Here is a 23,124-nt window from a genome sequence, read left to right as displayed (position 1 = left end):
AGTTACAACACCTCGCTCATTTTGTGCATTCAGGCCTAACCTAATTACTCATGAGAATTCAAACCAATATGATCATCCCAAACTCATGCCAAGAAAATCTTCATGATACTTCATATCTATTCATGATAGATATGATATAAATATAGAACTGTTTGTAATGTCTGTATATGAAGGAGTGGTGAAAGTGATGGGGGTGTTTAAAGACAGTGAAAGGAGCAGCTTTCTCATCCTAACCTGCCTTCTCCTCACTTCCCAGCAGTAAAAAGAGAGGAAGAAGCAGTAAATTGTCTATGTTTGCCATCCATTCCAAAATTATATTGTGGTTGTCGCTATGTGATGACATTGCATCTTTTCATTATAATGTTACAACATCCTGAAATTTCATAAGGCACAAGCATGGTCAACGTTGCCTCATGAGCTGCATTTAAGATTAAAGTCAATAGTTTAAAACTAACATGATTCAGAACTAGCCTCATTAGAGACAACTAGTCCTGGAGTTAGCTATGAAGACTGTTGTGGAAATAATATTATAAAGCACAAATATTTCTAACCAGCCCTGGGTCAGGAGGCTTGTCCAACAAATGTTCTGAGCAAAATATGCAGCTTGAACGTGAAGGGTAGAAATTTAGGTGAGAAGAAAAAACCCTCTTCCACTGCTGTAAGACGGCTATTGCTTCTACTGCTTGAGCAATGCTACGGCTATGGTCACATGACCCTGAAATTTGCAAAAGAGTTGCTTCGGCAGAGACTAACTGATGATACAGAACATTCAGGGAAAAGACAATTTCATTGAAGGAAACAAAAATATATAGGAGGGGAAAGGTTTTAGTTTAAAGAAAGAATTGTCCCTTGGGTTGAAACTATGACCTCCAATGACCTTGTTTGTGGCTTTGGGTGCTGTTGGTCAGTTTTCCAAGCTGCAGGGCAATCGTTTTTCTCTCAGCTTGGTCTATTTCTCCTCTTTCATATTTTGGCTAAGTTTGATGCTCAGGAAAGTAACAGGTTGATAACGCTGGCAAGTGCAAGGCACACTGTCAGTGCTAGTCAATCTGTTCCACTTTGCTTTTACCAGGAACATCCCTGCTATGCTGACACCAGCCCTCTCCTGAGCAGAGACTCCCAACAGTGAATGACTATGGCATGTGCTGGTTTTGTTATACCAACAAACCTTCAAATAAGTACTAAGTTAAGACCATCAAACTACTTTCACTTTTGACGTGTCTGATTTTAGTCTCCACAGGAGAAATGTTAGTGTATTTACCCACTCTTTCACCTAGGTTCACTAAAAGGAAAATAGCCAAGACCTCCACTTTGCTATGGGGTTCCTCAAGTTGACCCTGGGCACAGAGCTTGAGAGTCCACAGTCTTTGCTTGGAGTCATCATCACAGGCAGAGTTTTAAAAAAAAGTTCTCTACTTGATCTGTATCATCAGCAAACAGATGTACGAAGACTGACTGAATGGCTCTATTTAGAAAACGCTGACACTTCTGAACACAGGAGAATCTATAGCTTCTTCTTCCCTTCCAATCTGCCCCAGGCTAAGGCTGATATTTCTTTTTTTACCCACCTTTGCAGTGAATATTCATCTGACTCATTTGGCATGAAACAGACTAAAAAGGACCTTTTCCGATATTATAATTTTGTAAACACGGTTTGTTTAAAACCTCACAAATTTTATAGCTATGTGTTCCAGAAAAACACCTCTTCTTCAAATTCCTCAGCTGACACGTCACCTCTGTGATGTGTTACACCCTGTCACATCACATTACATTATACAGAGTAAACAGAAGAAAGGTTATAACCTTGGTGTGCATACCAACTGCCATGCAAGTATGTGTTTGCCAGCTATTCCTTCTATATGTATGAATGCTCTCTGAAAATACTAAAATCAGAGAAACTATAGGGTTGAGGAAGGAGCTAGGGTATATGAGCGAAACACACTTATGATACATTACAAACATGCAGACACACATCTAATGCTAAGTAGATAAAGCATGGAAAGAGAATCTCACAAATGATAGAACACTAATACTCTTTTACATGTACACAGTAGATTTCATCCAGCAGGATTACAAAATGGTTGACAATGAGCCAGATTCTGGCTGCTGTATATACATAAAAGCACAAATGAAACTGCATGGGCAGAAGGGGAATATTCTGGACTATTTTTGCTCTGAATCTGGCTTCTCCACCAGTCCCCAGACAGGCCACTCCATGGGCTCTCCATGAAAGGAGTCATGGAGGGGCTTCTGAGGAGTTGCCTATGGGTCAGCAGATACAGTCTGCTGATTGTACACATTCATACCTTGAGCTAGAAATGGCAATTATATACCTCATGCAGGCTTGATATAATACCCATAAACTATATATTTATTACTTCCATAAAAACTGTTATAAGAACACTATTAAGGTTGCAAAATCAAGCACTCAAAAGTTAGGAAATGTCAGAATTTAGGTTGACTGTGCAGTCCCAGTCTCCTTGTCCCAATCTCTCCCACCACAACTACCACTCTCATTTTACAGCTCCCAGCCTCTGCCCCTCCTCATCCTTCCGTCCCAGTTTCTGTCCCCCTTTGACTCCTTGTCCCAGTCTACCTACCCTACTAGGTAATGGTATATGGGTGTTACACCATGGCTAGCTCTTCCCCATTGCTGAATTTTTTTCTGTCTGAAATATCATCTCAGGAAGACAAAAGCGACAGGTCTGGCTAGCCTCAAAGCTCTTAGTATCTTTTAGGACATAGTTGGCAAATACTGTACTGGGAGTATTACAAATAAAATGGGAATCAATTCATTTAAAATCAAGACCTAAAGTTGAATGGCCTCTTCATTTCATTTGATAGTTTGGGTATTGGTACTTTTAAAAAAACAAGTCACATTCTGTAGCAGACATTAAGTCACAATAAACAAGAAAAAAAGTTAAGGAATGCCATAATTATTCTAAAAACCTGACTGAAAACTATAAATCTCTTTCAAGTTCAGGTACACAGAGCCTTGTGTAGACCCTCTGCAGCTAAGCAAAGCAGCTAGCCTTTGATGTACTTATAATTATTAGGGGCTTAAGATTATGTCTTTAGGCAAAGCTGCCTAGCAGTAGGAAGGTATAGATCAAAACTGACATCATGACACAATGAAGTGAAGATAGGTGAAGAGGAGCCAAAAATAGTTTGGCATAACTCAAGTAAAACAAGTACCTGATGTGATGCTGCTCAAAGACAATGCAAGAAGTAAAGCAATTAGTGACCGGAACTGCTACAATATTAAGAATTGAAGATTTATTCTTCAGTAATGTTTAGAAGAAATGAAAACGTTAAGTAACAAAAAGTAAATGATAAAATCAAGCAGAACGTTCAGCCAGTCAGTTCACAAAATGATGTGAAATATGTAACAACAACAACAACGAGGGTCTAACACGTAAAAGGAGGGATTCAGAACTAAAGGTGCAGTAGGGCTGAAACCTGCAAGGAACTGAGTGCTCTGAGTTCCCACTGAAACTAATGGCAATTGAGAGCCCTCAGCACCTTGCATGACCAAGCCCTAATCCATCTTTAACTCATCCTGTTGTTCCTGAGTATTCGTGGTACCTCAGGTCAGCATGTGGTCCGGATCCAAAGTCCATTGACGTAAATGGGAATTTTTCTATGGACTTCAGTGCGTTTTGGATCAGATCCTATGTGCGGCAATACGTAAGCATAACTAAATGACTTAAAGAGATGTGGGGGAGCTTAATAATGCACTCATTATGCCTGGCATAGTATTCTGAAAGGTCACATGGTGGAACTCATTTCTCACTATAGGTTAACTGCCAATTGTGTGTGAAAGGAGCATTTTGGATTCAAATGGGTTATTTCTTTGCCTCCTGGGGGAAAGAGTTATATTATTGGAATACTCTAAGCAAATGATTTGGCTTCTGAGGATTTGATTGACTTAAACTGGAAATCTAAATAAATGAACAGGAGCTCCAGTATTTAAGTTGGAGGCCCTAACTTTTTAGAACACTTGAACATAAAGTTATGCGCATCATGTCCCTTGTCATTTGAAGGCCAGCACTGGAATATTCTTATCTGGAACAATTAGATATTGATTTATTTTTACTGTACAATACAACTTTATTTTGGATAACACCTTTTATACATACTATATCCCAAAACATTTTGCAGCATGAAATAATAAATAACAGCAGAGGAAGAGAGAAATCAGGAGAAAAGGTAAGTTTTCATCTAAAATTTTAAATGTGATGGAAAGACAATGAGGCAGGTAGATATGAGAAAGCTGTTCCAGATGGGCGGAGGCTCTCTCGCCAGCAGTGGAGAGGGTGTGTGAGGGGACCGAAGAAAGGCTATTGCTGGAAGAATGAAAGGAGTGGTGAGGGAACTGAAGAGAAATGAACTCTATCAGATAAATAATAATAATAATAATGATTAATAGAAACAAGACGAGAAGATAACAGAGTATGAAGAACTCTAACACAAAGTGAAATGATGATGGCAAACTAGAGCAAAGCCAATCCCAGTGATTATTAGAGCACTTGGAGCAATCCCTAAGGGTATGAATGAGCAGCTCAAGAACACATTAGGAGTGCAAGACACCTCGATCAGTGACCTCCAAAAGACAGCGTTCTTAGACATTGTGAGAATTTCAAGGAAAGTCAAAGAGAACGAGTGCATTTGAGCACCTAAAATGCAGGAATTCTCCGATGGGTTTAATGGAACTCCTGACTACTCAAACATACAGAGTTGGTTCGGGATCAGAATATATTGGTGACTCACAGGGATAAATTTTGGACAGTAGCTTCCCCTTTTTATGCTTAAAGATCTTATATGTTGTGAAGGCCATTTGTTTAAAAGAAATTCCCATGATGTAATACAATTCTAATAATAGTAATAATATAATAACAATAACACCACCTTGTTCTTATATAGCTCTTTTCATCAGTAGATCTCAAAGCACTTTACAAAGATAGGCTAATGCAAGTCCCTGGATAATTACAAAAGCAAGAAGGGCGATTTTAGATTTGATTTTGAAATGCAAGTGGAACCAGTGGAATTCTCTGAGAATGAGGTGATCTGCCTGAGTTCTTTGTAGCTACTCCTCCTAGCTTTCTCCTACTATATAGTCTATGAGAAGAAATATTGCAGAATATCTGTATCATTGTAGCTGGGAATTTAAAAATATTTCTTTTTTTTTTTTTAGGGAAAAATCTCAAATTTTTTTCTTGTCAACTAATGGACCACTGAGTAAGTCAGCCCCAAAGGGCTTTTTAGAACAGTGAAATTAACACATCTCCAGTTGTTTGATTAAGGTACCACTGTTAAAAACATTGCCTAAACATTAGAGCTACTAATATTTTAAATTTAATTTCTAAGTAAAGGTATAGGGCTTCACAGTTTGCCTTTGAACTATGCAGCATTTATCTGTCTTTCTTGTCACAACATGAATCCCTTTTGGGTGAAAGCTATTGATTTGAAGGTTAAAATAAATTCATCTTGCTGGGCTCTAATGTAATTTGTTGGAAGCTGGCCTTGGGAAACTTTCTGACATTTACTACATATGCTCTTCATTGGGTATTCATAGTACAGTAATGTTTGAATGGCTGAGTTCTTTACCTCCATGATCATTATTAAACATGGCATTTCTTAACACATTGTGCCTTGTGAGTTCTTTGTAGCTTTGTAGCTGTGGTTTACATTAGCAATCTATAGTCTACTGAATTGAACAGATGTGCTCTTCTACAGTGGAGAAAACAATATCTAGTTATTTGTGCTCTGGTAGGGTATGTACAAGAGCTAATACAAATCCTCTGCTAGTAAGCCTAGATTTCTCTTTACTAGATATTTTAAAAAAATGTCTATATTGTTCACATCAATATAGCTAACTGAGGAGTACAGAACAAGCTTCAGGACAAGGTTATAGTGAAATCACTGAGCCTTTGCCAAGAAGCTTGTGTTAAAGATCTGCTGTGGAAGTAATTCAACAGAATTTAACTTTGGTCCAAAACTAGATTAAAGACAGCCATAAAATCCATGGCCACCTGTCTCCAGTTCAAATTGGAGTTGGAGAAAAGGGAAGGACTTTGCATTTCTACTCTGGGAAAGTGTACAGTGCCATTATTTTGATCTCATAATACCACACGATGTATTCTCATAGGATTTCAAACATCAAATCCGTTGAGAATGCTTTCTCTTAAAAAGCTTTTATCGAATTAATCTGACAATGTCTGTTTAGGCCCAGATCAAGGGCAAGGAATAGCAGAGAGCCCAGCTGACTCCACTTTCCCCCTGCAAAACCCTGAGTGAAACTAGCTGTGTTTTACCTCCTGAAACACAAAGGAATTTCAATGGTTCTACCGTGTTTTCATCAGAATCATCCAGGCATTCTTATTGGCCATAGGATCCTTTGACAGTTGCTTCTTTGATATATATATGCATGGCAAACTTTGACCATATAAGGAGCTCAAATGAATTAAAAATCCAGAAATTACACTGAGGAAAAATAGCATCCTTTGCAACATTAAGTCTGGCTTTTGCCGTGTTACACTGAGCTATGCTCAACCAGAATGTGGATGGGAGGGATTGGTACAGGGATAATATGCCACTGAGATATAAATGGTTTGGGTGACAAATATTATTTAGGGAGGGAACTCATCCTCTGGCCTTCATGAGTCATCCCTTGATTTTACCATCACCTTACGAGAGCCCCTTCCCTACCTTAGCGTAGAACTTGGGCCCAGCTGCCTCTATGATACACCACTTGCACTGTCTGTTTGCTTTGACTGCTGCCTTCTCATTGAAATTTGCAGTGCAAGTGAAGGATTTGATCTAGGAAGCCTCAAAGTTTTGGGCCCCATACTACAAGAAGGATGTGGAAAAATTGGAAAGAGTCCAGCGGAGGGCAACAAAAATGATTAGGGGACTGGAACACATGAGTTATGAGGAGAGGCTGAGGGAACTGGGGATGTTTAGTCTACAGAAGAGAAGAATGAGGGGGGGATTTGATAGCTGCTTTCAACTACCTGAAAGGGGATTCCAAAGAGGATGGCTCTAGACTGTTCTCAGTAGTAGCAGATGACAGAACAAGGAATAATGGTCTCAGGTTGCAGTGGGGGAGATTTAGATTGGATATTAGGAAAAAATTTTTCACTAGGAGGGTGGTGAAACACTGGAATGCGTTACCTAGGGAGGTGGTGGAATCTCCTTCCTTAGAAGTTTTTAAGGTCAGGCTTGACAAAGCCCTGGCTGGGATGATTTAATTGGGGATCGGTCCTGCTTTGGGCAGGGGGTTGGACTAGATGACCTCCTGAGGTCCCTTCCAACCCTGATATTCTATGATTCTATGAAATGCCCTTGAAACAGAATAGCAGAAGAGAGGAATGTGGGCAGATGGCACTAGAATGGCATGAAGAGAAACAGGGAGTGGGAAACAGGATGGATGAAAGGTTTGTGGTCACAAGATGGTGAAAAGGAAAAGTAAGAGGTGGGAAGGGAAAACAGATAAGGGAGCTGGATAAAAGCCTGGCTTCAATAAAAGGGGCCTGGACACTCAGACTGTCTCTCAAAAATGGGAATCACAATACACTGGGGCAGCTGGTAACTTAATTTTTCTATGCACCCTTAAATGGACATGTAGTATTTTGTACTACTGCATACATGGTCTGTAATGAAAGATTCTGTTGTAATGCATACACTCCAAGAGGCAGAGTTAAGATTGTTTGAAGAGTAACTCTGACGCTTCTGACTTTTGCATGATTCACTTCTCCGAGTTAGTGTTGCATTGACACTGTAATTTACATATAGGGTGGTCACTGAGTTTGCTTGTTTTGAGTGGTTAAACAATGCCCAGGCCTCAGAAAACCTTCTTTGCTAATGATTCTTCCTTGGGTCACAAATTTAAAATTAAAGCAGCATAATGCAAAAGTTCAGTGTATGTTTAGAAGCAAAAGAAAACAAAACCGTTAGCTCTGTTTTCAAGTACTTTGGGCCCTATCCAATTCCTGAACTCATGGCAAGATTCCCACTGATGTCAGTAGAAACTGAATCAAACCCTTAGTGTTCCACTGTTAATATAATGAGGATTCACTACAATTTATCAGGGGGGCATTGCATGTACTAAAAAACGTAAACCACCCCGATATTAATTATTCAGAAAACGACAACATCTTAAAGACCATGGTTAAAGATGATGGATTGACTTTATCATTTACAATGAAGGAGTTTACTTTAAAATAATAATAATTAGCAGTTACAGAGAGAGGGCTTTCCACGCAAGATTTTTCATACACTTTAAAAGCATTAATTTAACCTCATAAAATCTCTAAGTATTAGTATTTCTATTTTACAGATAATGAAACAGACTCAGCGAGATTAAGGGCTAAACTTGTAGCATTAAGTGTGTACAACTGCATATATACATGTGTGCCTGACTAACTCTTACTCGCAAATATGCTATGTGCCCATACAAGTCAGATTTTTACAAGCACACATAGCCCATTAGGCACTGAACTAGCAACATGCACACAAAAATACATGACTTGCACATATACATTGGTATTTGCATTCATAATCAGATATGTACAAATGTAAACTCACAGTTATAATCTTCTATTTTTGACAATCTGGCCCTAAAAAAACTTGCCTAACCCAAGTTCACACAAATTTTCCTTCAGTGAACTGTGGCCACTGGGAGCGGCGGATGGCCGTGCCTGCGGACGGTTAATGTAAACAAACTGTCTTGCGGCCTGCCAGCGGATTACCCTGACGGGCCGCAGGTTGCCCACCACTGGCTACTATGCTCTTTCTTTCTCTCTTACATAGGGCTCTTGCCTGGAATCTTCTCCTGACTTCCCCGCCCTCTGATTCCTGCTACAAATTTAAAGAAACAGAACAGTCTCCATATCTTTACGCTTCTCTTTAAAGAGATTAAGTGAAAACACAAGAAATGATCAAACTTCTACTTTGTGGGGGGAAGAGAAGTGCAAGTTGTTTTGCCCAGCCTGCCAAGTTACTGACCCAACTATGGGCACAGTGCCGCAATCTTTGCTCACATAGATATTTCTTACTCAAATACCAAGTCCCATTGACTGCAACAGACCTACTTTAGAGCCGGATGGTGAAGCCCTTGCTCAGACTGGAGAGCATTTACCTCAACTGAGTACTTCCAGAGGCTTCACAAAGTGAATCCCATTGTCTTCACCAGGACTACTTGTGTGAGTAAATGCTCAGCCAGGTGAGTAAGGTTTCCACAACCTGGTCCTTAATAAATAACAGTTGACTTGTGTGAATAAGGATTTCAGGATCAGGACCCTTCGCACTTAATCTCATTACAATGTGCATGGAATTCATTAACCCTTTTTCTTATTTTCTATAAAACTGTGGTGATTTACTCTCTTTTGCTTTGCAGCCCACACATTGACACAATTCTCATTTCTATACCCAAAGGCAAAGCAATGCTGTTTTCATAAGCTTACCTCCTTCCCCTCAAATAAAGACACCACCTTCTTTTCCAAGAAAACAATTCAAATTAACCAATAACCCCCTACAAGTATAACATCGTGGTGATGCAGAACAAGTATTGATTAAAACAAAAAGGGCTTTTTAAAAACAGCATTAATTCTTACCAACTCCAGTAGTTATTGATTCTGCATCAATGTCGTTAGCCTTTTTCTTTGCCACTTCAGCTAGTGCCAATTCACCCTTATCTACTGCAAGGTAATGGATGTCCTTTGGAAATAAAGCAAAATAAAAGATTAATCTAAAATGAATCAGACAAGTAACAAAGGAGAATTTGAAAGAAAGAGGCTCTTTTCTTCCTTAGATTGCAAACACAAATGGAACAGATGAACCTACTGTTATATTTTAATTTTCTTTGTACTATTCTTTCCCTATGCAAATTTATTAACCCTACTCATGTTGTTGAAAGAAAAGTCTCTGGTTAATACATAAAACACTGACCATCCATGAACCGATAAAAGTGAGGCTGACGACTTTGCATGTATAACTGAAACTTTAGCTGGATGCTTTAGGAGTCTGGTGCAGCACCGAAATGGGATTGGCTGGCAGGTGGCTTGCCTGTCTTGTTTGTGAGGCCATGGTGTTTACATCTAACCAAAAGCGCAGGATGACTCCTGATCTAATGTTTGTGATGCAGTGTTTCCATTTGGTGTGAGAGTGATGCTGGAATAGGTTTCAGTGTAATGATTGTCCTATTGCACTGTAAATTCTTTGTGTGAGGTGATAAGGATTCTCACTGCAATGATACTGGATGTATGGTACTGAGACTAATAGTGCTCAGTGACTTGAACATTCAAACAGATTATCAGAGTTCTGAGTCAACTCAGGATTTCATGGGCACTATGACAACCATGGGTTTAATGGCTGATTACTGTAGGCTAAGCTCATAAAGGTGGCCACACTCTGGATCAGAGAGCTGTATATTATTCCCATGTCACTGGTCCATCGTTGCCTTCTGTAATTTGAGGTCAGTGTCCATCTGTCCTTAAGGGAAGAGGGATCTGTTTCGATGGTCTAACCTTTGAGGGTAATGCCTCTCTGACATGGATGTGCACCAGCAGCCAGGCACAGCTTTGCTTACTGCAGTAAATGAAGAGTACTTCCTTGTAACTGAGTTTCTAGGAGGTGGAGTCTGCCTAGTCACTCTCATGGGATGTGCCAGCTGGTGCAGCTCTGATGGTGGAACCTTAGCTAGCCACGTCCACTGGAGAGCCCACATGCCCCCTCCTGTCCCTACCCTCACTGTTTCAGACTGTTTGAGGGGTGATGCTATAAAAGGGGAAGTGGCGCTCGCACTGCCTCCGCTTCTTCCACTGCCTCCTCAGGTCTGTGTTGTAATTAGGACTCCAAGGAAGAGGGGAAGATGGGTGCGGAGTGTGAACATGCAGAGTCCGTCTTGAAAACCCTCTGTTACAAGTAAGTAACCACAAAGTGGCTTCTGCACATTCCCACTCATGGGCTAGACTGGCTAGCAGTACTCCTTCAAAGGAAGGTGGGATGAGGAGTTCTAATGAAAATGCAGTTGTGGGATTGCACTGCCAAACTGAACATCTGACCTAGAGGCTAGAATGATCCATGGCTTGCTGCTCTGTGAAAATGATGGATGAACCTCCAAGTAGCAGCTCTTCAGATCTCTATAATTGGCATAAGTCTGAGATATGCAGACAATGCCACCTTAGCTTAGTAAAGTGTGAGACTTAGTTCCCTGAGGAAGAGGTATTGAAGCCAAAAAAATATGTCTCCTGCATGAAGAGTCTAATCCATCTAGACAACAACGGTCAAGAAACAGGTTACCCCTTTTTATTTTCTGCACAGGAAAATAGGAGAACATCTAAAGTTCTTTGTCCTATCTAAAGAGTAAGCCAAAGCTCTGTTTACTTCTAAATCATTCTAGTAGTGTGCAGCATGGCTTCAGCCTTTTGGGCAAGAGGTTTGGGGCAAAAAAGATGAAAGATTGAAAGATGAAATAAAGAACATTCTCCCAGAGGTTCATAAGGTTGCTTCATTAATTGTGTGAAAACCAAGTTAAGATCCCACAGTGGAGGGAGACCCTTCATGGAGCATTGATAGGTAAATCCCTTTACTGACTCATGTGTGAATACTGACTTATTGTTAACCAGAGTGTGAAAACCAATATGTCTGATCAACAGCGTTTAATCGAGGATAAAGACAGAACAGGAATTTTTAAAGTAAGCGTGATTTGGACTGGGTCTGATGAAGGAGGTATGCTATTTTGAACTGACCACATAGAGAACACATTTTAACACACTCCATTTTCTAGTCAATTCTTTCCTAGAATTAATTAAAATAGTTTGTACATCGGCTGAACATGAAAGCTTGAAGTTAGTTAGAAACCTATCACCCACGCAATCAGCTGGAGACAGTTTGGGTCTGGGTGACAGCCTCAACCGCTCGGGGGGGGTCAATAAATCTGAATAGACCAGAAGGGTCTTGAAGATCCCTGTCAACAGGTGGAACAGGATTGGGAACCTTGTTGCCTGGCACAAACCAGGGTGAATAGAATAATATTGCCCAGCTTTATCTTGTGTATGACCTTCAGCATAGAGGGGGTGGGCAGGGGAGGAGAGTACCCAAGAACCCTTGATTCCATAGTAGGAAAAATGCATCTGAGATCAAACGATTGTCGATCCCCACCCTCAGACCAAACATCTGACACCTCATATTTATTTGGTTGCTAATAGGTCTATGGCTGGGTGTTCCCACTGTGCAGAGATTCCCTGTGCTACTGATGTCTTCAGGGACCACTCTTGCATATCCACGTTGACCCTGCTGGGTTGATCTACTAGGTCATTGTTCTTTCCTGCATATATAGTGCTATCAGAAATACGCTATGAGTAATGCACCATTCGCATAATATCACTTCCCTGCAGAGCCAGGGAGAGTGGGCTCCTCCCTGCTTGTTTATATAATAAACTGCTGTGGTACTGTCTGTGACCCCTTGAACATCTTGTGTTGAACAGGAGGTAGAAAAACCTTTAACACCCCATGAATTCTAGAAGGTTTTTGTGGAATCTTGTCTTGGAATCAATGACTTCTTGCACTGAAGGTGTGGCAATGATCTCCCATCCTACAATGGATGTATCCACAGTGACAGTCACTGATGGAGCTGGAGTGGTGTACTATACACCCTGGATCACATTTTGTGGTTGAGTTCACCACTGTAATGATAGCAGCACCTTTGTCAGAATGATTAGTTTCTGATACATGCTGTTTATACTCTGTCTGTAGTTGGTGAACAGTCAGTGTTGAAGGCTTCTCATCTTTAGATGAGCATATGGAGTGACTTACGTTGTTGTAATTAGAAGACCCATTAATCAGAGGTAGACTATTACTTGCTGAGATGATTGAGTTTGTAGACTGTATATAGCAGCTTGGATTTTTTGAAATCTTTCTCGAGGAAGAAGAGCTCTGTTTAGCTGATGATGCGTATTGATTTTGTCCATTCCAGAACAGATTTCTTTTGGTTTATCAGGAACCTCAGATTTTCAAAAAGGATACAAGTATGAGAAAATGGCTTTGCAAAGATGTTTTTCTGATTATGTTTTTTTATTAGGCAATTATCCAAGTAAAGATAAACATGTATCCCTTTCCTTTGCAAGTAAGCTGTTACCACTGACAGGCAATTTGAATATCCTGGGGTGGTAGACAGGCCAAAGGGAAGGACTTTGTATTGGTAATGGTTGTTTCCTACTGTAAAACTGAGGTATTTGTGATGGAATTTCTTGATGAAGGTATTTAGTTTCCTTAGATCCATGACTGGTCAGAGGCCACCATCTTTTTTAGGAATCAAAAAGTATCTTGAATAGAACCCTTTCCTTCTGAATTCAATTTGGACCTCCTCCACCACTAATATTTTGAGAAGAGCCAGAACCTCTGATCTCAACAGGCTCTTGTGAGAGGGGTCCCTAAACAAGGAGGGGAGTGGGGGATTGGGAAGAATCTCAAACTGTATTGGATACCCACTGTGGATTATTCTAATTTAAACTGTCAAATGTGGGACCTGGGGCTTGGTCCTGAAGACATTACAGAAGGTTGTTTGCCTCCTGGTCTTGATTTAAAATTACTTCTTTGTTGAGAAGAGTGCTGTGGATCTCCTTGGACACTTCAGATAATATTGTCTCCTCTAAATCAGGTGTAAAAGAAGAGGAGGAAGGGTACTGTTGCCTTTGATATCTGGAGAGGGACATCCCTGGTTTTCTTCTTGGTTGCTAAGAAATGCCCAGAGACCTGGCAGTATATCTAATCTCTGTCATTCTTTCTAGTAGTCTTTGGTCCTGATACGGAAAAGACCCTCTCCTTCAAAAGGGAGATCCTCAGCTTTTGCTTTGGTTTTTGGTGGCAGTCCTGAAAATTAAAGACAAGCTGTCACAAGGTGCTCCCTTTGCTACCCAGCGTGCCACGCTGCCTGGCCTGTTTGTATGGTCTCTTATTCACCACATACTCACAGTCTGTTCCTTTCTGCCATCTGTACCTTTATTCTCAGATTCCAGGCACTGCAGAACCTAGCAGGAGGAGCCTTCCACCCAACTATCTCTGCCACACCTAGCTCACTCTCTGAGCTCCCCTCTTTACTTCCCGTTCCCGCCAATTATGTATCTTCCCCTGGTTGAGCAAATTAACTCATTAGCCTGATCATTGCCCACAAGTGTCAACAATCCCCACCACGACAGGCTAATTGATCCCAATTAAGCCTGTGATCTTCCCTGTTACACAATTACCTAAGCGAGCACTCTGTCACACAGGCAAACCTTCTCATTGAAAGAAGAACGAGGAGTACATGTGGCATCGTAGAGACTAACAAATTTATTTGAGCATAAGCTTTCGTGGGCTAAAACCCACTTCATTGGATGCATGCAGTGGAAAATACAGTAGGAAGATATATATATATACACACACACACACACACACACACTGTGATGGGGCAAGGCCAGATGGCTACAGAAAAGTAGTGGGAGATAGATATATTAGCGCCAGGCTAAACAAATCCCTGGTACCAGGATGAGTTAAATGAAGCTGCTCCAGGACAATTAAGACACCTGGGGCCAATTAAGAACTTTCCAGAAGGCACGGAGAATGCTAGGTTGATTGGGACACCTGAAACCAATCAGGGACTGGCTGAAACTAGTTAAAAGCCTTCCAGTTAGTCAGGTGGGGGTGGATATCAGGAGCTGTGGGAGGAAGTTGTGCTGTTGGAGAGATTGAGCAGTACACACCATATCAGGCACAAGGAAGGAGGCCCTGAAGTAAGGGTGAAGTGAAGCTTGAGGAAGTGGGGGCTGCTGTGGGGAAGTAGCCCAGGGAATTTTATGTGTCATGTTTCTAAAAGGTCAGCTACCATAGCTGATACTATTAGGGTCCCTGGGCTGGAACCCGGAGTAGAGGGCGGGCCCGGGCCCTTTGCCCCTCCCCCCCCCCGATTAATCACTGAGACTTGGAGACAACGGAGACTGTGCAAGGGAGGATAACTTCTCCTCACCTCCCTCGCTGGCTTATGATGAAAATGGCTCAGTAGACTGTGACCTTGTCTCTAGAGAGAGAAGGGTTACGTGAAGGGTCACAGTGAGCCTCTGAGGCTAGCAAACTCCGCCAGTAAACGTGGGACCCACGGAGACAAGGACAGAGCTTTGTCACAACACAGAGAACATGAAAAAATGGGTGTTGCCATACACACTATAATGAGAGGGATCAATTAAGGTGAGCTATTAGCAGCAGCAGGAAAAACACCGTTTGTAGTGATAATCAGGATGGCCCATTTCCAACAGTTGACAAGAAGGTGTGAGTAACAGTAAGGGGGGAAATAAGCATGGGAAAATAGTTTTACTTTGTGTAATGACCCATCCACTCCCAGTCTTTATTCAAGCCTAATTTAATGGTGTCCAGTTTGCAAATTAATTCCACTTCAGCAGTCTCTCATTGGAGTCTGTTTTTGAATTTTTTTTGTCATAATATTGCGACTTTTAGGTCTGTAATCGAGTGACCAGGGAGATTGAAGTGTTCTCCGACTGGCTTTTGAATGTTATAATTCTTGATGTCTGATTTGTGAGCATTTATTCTTTTACGTAGAGACTGTCCGGTTTGGCCAATGTACATGGCAGAGGGGCACTGCTGGCACATGGCCAGTCCTTGCTTACAGACAGCCCCCCAACCTGAAGCAAATACTCACCAGCAACCACACACCACACAACAAAAACACTAACCCAGGAACCTATCCTTGCAACAAAGCCCGTTGCCAACTCTGTCCACATATCTATTCATGGGACACCACCGTAGGACCTAATCACATCCGCTACACTATCAGAGGCTCGTTCACCTGCACATCCACCAATGTGATACATGCCATCATGTGCCAGCAATGCCCCTCTGCCATGTACATTGGCCAAACCGGACAGTCTCTACGTAAAAGAATAAATGGACACAAATCAGACGTCAAGAATTATAACATTCAAAAACCAGTCGGAGAACACTTCCGTCTCTCTGGTCACTCGATTACAGACCTAAAAGTGGCAATACTTCAACAAAAAAACTTCAAAAACAGACTCCAAGGAGAGACTGCTGAATTGGAATTAATTTGCAAACTGGATACAATTAACTTGGGCTTGAATAAAGACTGGGAGTGGATGGGTCATTACACAAAGTAAAACTATTTCCCCATGTTTATTTCCTCCCCCCCCAGCCCCGTTACTCACATGTTGGCTATGGATGCATATGCCAGTTGGACCAATACTCAGCCACTGGATCTGGTTCATAATCCTGGCCACAAAGTAGAAATGGTTGGATTCTGAATGTCTCTTGTTCAAGGGTGTGCATAAGGGGGGCAAGCAGAGGCACGCCCCCCAATAATTGGCAGGGCACAGAACTCCTCTAGGCTTGGGGCCACGGTGGTGCGAGTGAGCTCCTCCGGCCCCAGAGGGAGCTGACTGCTTCTCTGGCCCTGGGGGGAGAGCAAACTTCTCCGGCCCTAGGACTGCGGGGGACAGCGAGCTCCTCAAGCCCCGGGCCGTAGTGGGGGCACAGAATGTGCCCCTCCAAAAGCCATCACATTTTTATTTCTAGGCACGCCCCTGCTCTTGTTTAAATTGTGGATGACTTGAGGACATGGGAAGAACCTCCAATTCCACTTGCAGGAGTGGTTCCAGTCTTGGATCTAGTGTGGAAGGTAGAGGTGAAAGCAATGGCCCTGCAAGGACAGTATTAGTGACGGCAGTTTGATCAGAGAACCAAAAGATGCCTTGGAAGGGGGGAATCTGCCACACAGGAATCTTCAAAAGGATGCCAAAGTGAACTTAAAAGTGGTAAAAACCACCCATCTGAAAGTGTAAACGCTAACCATGTGCAATTGTAACCATCTAAAACCTAAGCTAAAAATTTCATAAAGCACTTCTATTTAAACACAATTTGGACTGAAGGTCCAGAGAGGTTCCAAGTCCATTACTGACGGTGGCTGGAAGGAACTGAGCGGCGGGAGGCCCAAGTCCCCTTTCATAGTCTTGCCCATAGAATATTCAGGAACAGTGAGGGGTGGCCCAGGTGGGGAACTGTGAGCACTCCAACAGGTACTGCTAGCTAAGGTCCCATCATCAGAGCTGCACTCACTGGCACAACCCAGGAGCAGGAATATGCAGAGGCTACTCAGAGAACACTTATTTCACATGTGGCAAAAGCAAAACAACTCCTTGTTATCTTTTATCGTAAAGATAAAAAATCCAAAGAGGTATTTTATTCTTGGTCATTTTTCTGCACTCAAACGGCATGCAGGAATGTAAAGGGAACGGAATACTTCCTTGAGACAATGTTTCCAAGTAAAAAAAGCCATGGCTATCTCCCAGACTCAGAGAGCTTCTGGTAAGAATAGCCTTCTACATCTGGAATTTCTGACACCTCAATTTAGTGGACAAAAACCCTAATGGCACAAGCGAAGGGTAACAGTTCTGGAAGAGGAGCAGAAGACAGAGAGATGAAAAGAACTATGAGAGTGACAGAAAGGAAAAAAGAGGGGGAAAGACAACAGCCATACTCCAAAAACATTTCCCCCCTAATTTTGTAAAAAAGATTTAAGGAACAAAATATCACCTAACAACAGTATTTCCTCATAAAAATCTCTCTCTTTCTCTGTATGGTACCGTCAGTTTCACAGATCTTCTCCCTTTGTCTCCATAGTGGTATCCCTTATCATGCTTGTGAGCCTTTGGCTTGCTCTGCATTAGCTTGTCAACATTAAAACATATAGGGACAGACGAACAACTGCTTGAAAAGATGGCTTTTCAAATACTCAATCGTCTCCCCCACTTCGAATGGAACCAACGGTAGTACTGAAATGAAAGTACATGAGCGGAAGAGCCAAGAGCATCAGAAAAAAACACTAGTGAAGGGGGATGGGTAAAGGAGGGGGAACTGCAGTTCCTCAGAATGAAAGGGAGCTGGTTTTCAGAATCCCAAAGTCTGGATGTTTTTGGACCATCTGCTGAGCCCAAACACAGGTGTCATTTAACAAGAATGTGGCAAGTGTCTTGGGGCAAAGTAATTAGTTAGACACTTGCTGCAAACACTGTACTTCCTCTGTGTAGAGGAGCCTTAGTCACAAAAGTTACGATGTTTATCAAGATTTAAAAGTTTAAAGACCTGAAGAAGAGCTTTGTGTAGGTTCAAAAGCTTGTCTTTATCACCAATAGAAGTTGGTCCAATGAAAGATATTACCTCATTCCCCTTGTCTCTCTAAAGGTTGATACTGTCAGCTTACCCAAGACAACATCCGATGAAGTGAGCTGTAGCTCACAAAAGCTTATGCTCAAATAAATTTGTTAGTCTCTAAGGTGCCACAAGTACTCCTTTTCTTTTTGCGAATACAGACTAACACGGCTGCTACTCTGAAACCAGCTATAAATTAGATGGCTCTGGAATGAGTCATTTGCATGTATGGCTAGGATCTACTCTCACATCTACAGATTACGGGGGAGATTTGGGAGTTGGGAGCCTAATTGTCCTTTGTGCCTTTAAAATTTCCCCATATATTAAGTTTAGGGGTTCTGTTTTTTCATATAAACTGAATATAACAATGATTGTAGATTTTCAATAATGCATTTTAAATAATGTAAGGTGGAGAGCAATTTTATTAAAAATAAACCAAAAATGGCAAGATTCCCTTAAAGGGATTTTCAACAGAAATTTCATCTTGTAAATTTACAATCCATATTTACTTCCTGTTCATGCTCTCTGTAATTTCATTATAGTTCATGTAGCCACATGATGAGCAGATTTTGTTTAGGTGGTTACAGTGTTGAAACTTAAGATGTAAACAATAAAATGAGACTGCTTAAAATGTACGATTGTTTTGTTTTTTTAAAATAATGTTTGTGTGATTTTTACTGCTAATGAAACCACCAATTTCCACCCAGATGTATGCAGCTGAGATTCATAAACCTGTAAAACCTGTTTTGTTTTTTTAAAGGAATTTACAAGACACTAAAATATCCAAAACCAAACACTAAAATGATTAAAAATAAAAACCAAACCCCACAATCCCTAATTTTGTACATACATATATTTATATATTATAAATATATTGTTTATATTTATATATATATATTTAATTATAAACATGTTTTCAGACTCTCAGTCAATGGGTTGCTGGTTCAAATAATGATATTACCCAGAGAAAATAGGATTTTCTGTCCAAATTCTCTCCTCTTCTTCCTTCCCCCATGACTAGTGATAACACTACGCTCTTCTCTGTCACCTGGACTCAGAATCTGAACGTCATTTTTGTCTTCTCCCTTTTATTCTCCTCTCACACCAAGACTGTGTCCAGATGTTGTTTCTTCCTCTATGAGACCTTCAAGACTCACCCATCCTCTGTGTCTAAATAGCTATAACTCTCAGCCATGTCTCAATCATCGCGTGCCTTGATTACTGCAGAATCTCGTCTCTGGTCTTCCTGACCCTCAATGTTGCCCTATACAAATATATCCAAAATATGGCCACTGTCACTCGCCTGTCTCTCTGATTACATCACCCCACTCCTTGAATCACTTCACTAGCATCTCCTCCATTACATCAAATATAAACTTCTCACATTCAAGTATCTACATAACTTTGCTCCTTCTTGCTCATCCAAACTCATCTCTCATTTAGAGTGACCAGATGTCCTGATTTTATAGGGATGGTCCCGATATTTGGGGCTTTGTCTTATATAAGCGCCTATTACTCCCCCACCTCTGTCCCGATTTTTCACACTTGCTATCTGGTCACCTATTACATTCATGCCAGTGATGCGAGTCTTGATACTCTAGTAAATCTGATTCTTCCACACGCATCTCCATGCCTTTTTCATGCTGCAACCAACACATGGACTGTCCTCCCTACTGTGATCCATAATTCCACTCGCCCTCATCGTTATATGGCTCCTGAGAATACACTTCTTCTCAGGTGTCCACAATAATTAAGGCAATAACATTCAGTCACATCTGCACTCTGTGTATAAGAGAACCACCAAGAGATGCACATCCCTAAACTGGGTACCTACATGACTGTATTGCTTTAACCCTAGTCCTTCTTTCCCATGTCTCCTCCCTACTGTTTGTTCCCCCCTACTCATTTTGTCACATCAAAAATTTAGAATGTAAGCAAATGTAGGCAATTAGGGCAGGGACTATGTCTTTGTAGGTTATCAGTTAAGTGCATCTCACACTTCTGAGAACTATAAAATAATAGGACAGATTGCGAGCATCCGAAGAACAAGTGAGGAAAGGATAAGGTTTGGAATGAAGAATAGCAAGTCCCCAGAATGAAAGGGTGATGCCTTTCAGAATCCCAAAAGTATGGATGTGCTTGGACCAGTTTCTGAGCACAAACAAAGGTGTGATATAACAAGAATGTGCAAGTGCCCTGGGGCAAAATAATCAGTTAAGAGCTTGCAGCGAATACTCTGTGTGTAGGTCTGCCGTGGTTGTCAGGAGAGAGGGGCCTGAGTCACAAAAATTATGATTTTTATCTAGGTTAAAAAGTTAAAAGTTGATACTGTCAGCTTACTCAAGATAGCTGAAAATCAGATGGCTCTGGAACAAGTCTGAGCTAACAAATATTTGAATATGTAGCCAGATTCTGTCCACGTATATAATAACATTTATATCTATTATGTTTAGGGATTCTGGTTTTTAGTTTAAACTGAAAACAATAGCGATAGTATTTTTTTTTAAATAATAAAGTTAGGGGGGGAAACAACTACAGAGGATGACAAAGTTCCTTTAAATGTACTTTCAACAAACAGAAATTTGCACTTTGTTTACTGTACATTACAGCCTGTATTGCTCCCTGTTCATGCTCTTGGATTTTCTTCTTGGTCCTGTGTGAAGGCACTCAGATAGTATAGTAATGGGGACCCTATAAGCACCTCAGATAGATAGAACAGCAGCCTGGTAAGTGGCCTTTTTTTGTGTGGTTATGCAGAGTGCTTTAACATTGGATGCAAAAAATAATGCCACTAGCCATCACCTTCAGCCGCCAACAAAAACCTCTCCAACGCATAATCAAGGATCTACAACCTATCCTAAAGGATGACCCATCACTCTCACAGATCTTGGGAGACAGACCTGTCCTTGTTTACAGACAGCCCCCCAACCTGAAGCAAATACTCACCAGCAACCACACACCATACAACAGAACCAGTAACCCAGGAACCTATCCTTGCAACAAAGCCCGTTGCCAACTCTGTCCACATATCTATTCAGGGGACACCATCATAGGGCCTAATCACATCAGCCACACTATCAGAGGCTCGTTCACCTGCACATCTACCAATGTGATATATGCCATCATGTGCCAGCAATGCCCCTCTGCCATGTACATTGGCCAAACTGGACAGTCTCTACGTAAAAGAATAAATGGACACAAATCAGACGTCAAGAATTATAACATTCAAAAACCAGTCGGAGAACACTTCAATCTCTTTGGTCACTCGATTACAGACCTAAAAGTGGCAATTCTTCAACAAAAAAACTTCAAAAACAGACTCCAAGGAGAGACTGCTGAATTGGAATTAATTTGCAAACTGGATACAATTAATTTAGGCTTGAATAAAGATTGGGAGTGGATGGGTCATTACACAAAGTAAAACTATTTCCCCATGTTTATTCCCCCCCCCCCCCAGACATTCTTGTCAACTGCTGGAAATGGCCCACCTTGATTATCACTACAAAAGGTCCCCAGTCCCCGCCCCCGCTCTCCTGCTGGTAATAGCTCACCTTACCTGGTCACTCTTGTTACAGTTTTCAGAGTAGCAGCCATGTTAGACTGTATTCGCAAAAAGAAAAGGAGGACTTGTGGCACCTTAGAGACTAACAAATTTATTTGAGCATAAGCTTTCGTGAGCTACAGCTCACTTCATCGAATGCATTGTATGGTAACACCCATTGTTTCATGTTCTCTGTGTATATAAATCTCCCCACTGTATTTTCCACTGAATGCATCCGATGAAGTGAGCTGTAGCTCACAAAAGCTTATGCTCAAATAAATTTGTTAGTCTCTAAGGTGCCACAAGTACTCCTTTTCTTTTTGTGGATGCAAACTAACATGGCTGCTACTCTGGAACCTAAAAAAAGCTATTTTAAGTAAAAAAAAAACATTTTATAGAACTTGTCATTACTAATTAAACCACCAATTTCTGCCCAAAATGTGTGCAGTCAATCTATATAACAGGAGTCCAGGATTGTCCTTCTCTCTCTCTGTGTCATTTTGACACCTAGAATGTGTGTTGGGTCTGGGTGTAGCAATGGGAAGTGCTAGAAGTAAGCTGAAAGCTCTTTTTGTTTAGCACATCACCTGGTTCAACCATCACTGAGATTCACAGTCTGTTAACATTCTACTTTTTAAAGTTCTCAGCCATTTACACCTGATGTTTTCCAAATTATGCCCATATGACAGCACAGGCTTTCACCTCATATTCAAATTAACCTACCAAATGGGATTTTACTAGGAAGTTACAAAACACTCAGTTAGCCAAAACCAAAGAGTAAAATGAGGAAAAAAGAGAAACCAAAACCCAGATTCCCTTACTACGTATATCAACGAATGAAAACCAAATGATGTAATAAAATTCTTAACGTGATTGTAACAGATTTTTTTCACATAATCAACCAAGAGATTATCACGTCAAATATCACATTACCTATCAGAAACAATCAGGAAAATAGATTTTCCTGCTGGCTATCAAGAGTATGTTGAAATGGCTGGCTTTTACCATTTAACAATTTGATTAGTTCCAAGAGCTGCTTTTTATGCTCATCTTTGCAATTTATGCAGAGCTAGCCCTCAGTGAGCAGAAGTCATCTGAAACACTGTTGTGCATATGTCTATAGGATATTTCTGGGCAAAATTCCAACATTTCTTCAGAAATTACTTACACTTTCCTCATCAGTGTCTCACCCAAGATCTGACACTTTTATTAACGTGTCAGTTCCTCGGGTTTCTGCTACCTTTGGTACAGTGGATGGCCTTTTGAATTTTCAGCAGCGGAGAGCTGGAATACACTACAAAAGGATTTAAAGCTAACAACCCTTATATCGCTTGATCTTTTCTGTCATAGATTGGATCAGTCATCGTCCA

General features: G+C 41.0%; 1 protein-coding gene across 3 annotated transcripts in view; it reads right to left on the bottom strand.

The window, feature by feature from the left end:
- Nucleotides 1–23,124, bottom strand: part of LOC102938329 (WD repeat containing planar cell polarity effector) — a 255,151-nt gene that overhangs the window by 55,706 nt on the left and 176,321 nt on the right. For all 3 annotated transcript variants that reach the window (XM_007062889.4, XM_043543984.1, XM_043543983.1), the window contains exon 14: nt 9,615–9,717. In XM_007062889.4, coding sequence (XP_007062951.3) covers nt 9,615–9,717 — 103 coding nt within the window. The remainder of the gene's footprint in view (nt 1–9,614; nt 9,718–23,124) is intronic.

This window comes from Chelonia mydas, chromosome 3 (assembly GCF_015237465.2).
Source record: "Chelonia mydas isolate rCheMyd1 chromosome 3, rCheMyd1.pri.v2, whole genome shotgun sequence".
Classification (NCBI taxonomy): domain Eukaryota; kingdom Metazoa; phylum Chordata; order Testudines; family Cheloniidae; genus Chelonia; species Chelonia mydas.
This window is presented reverse-complemented; position numbering and strand designations above follow the sequence as displayed.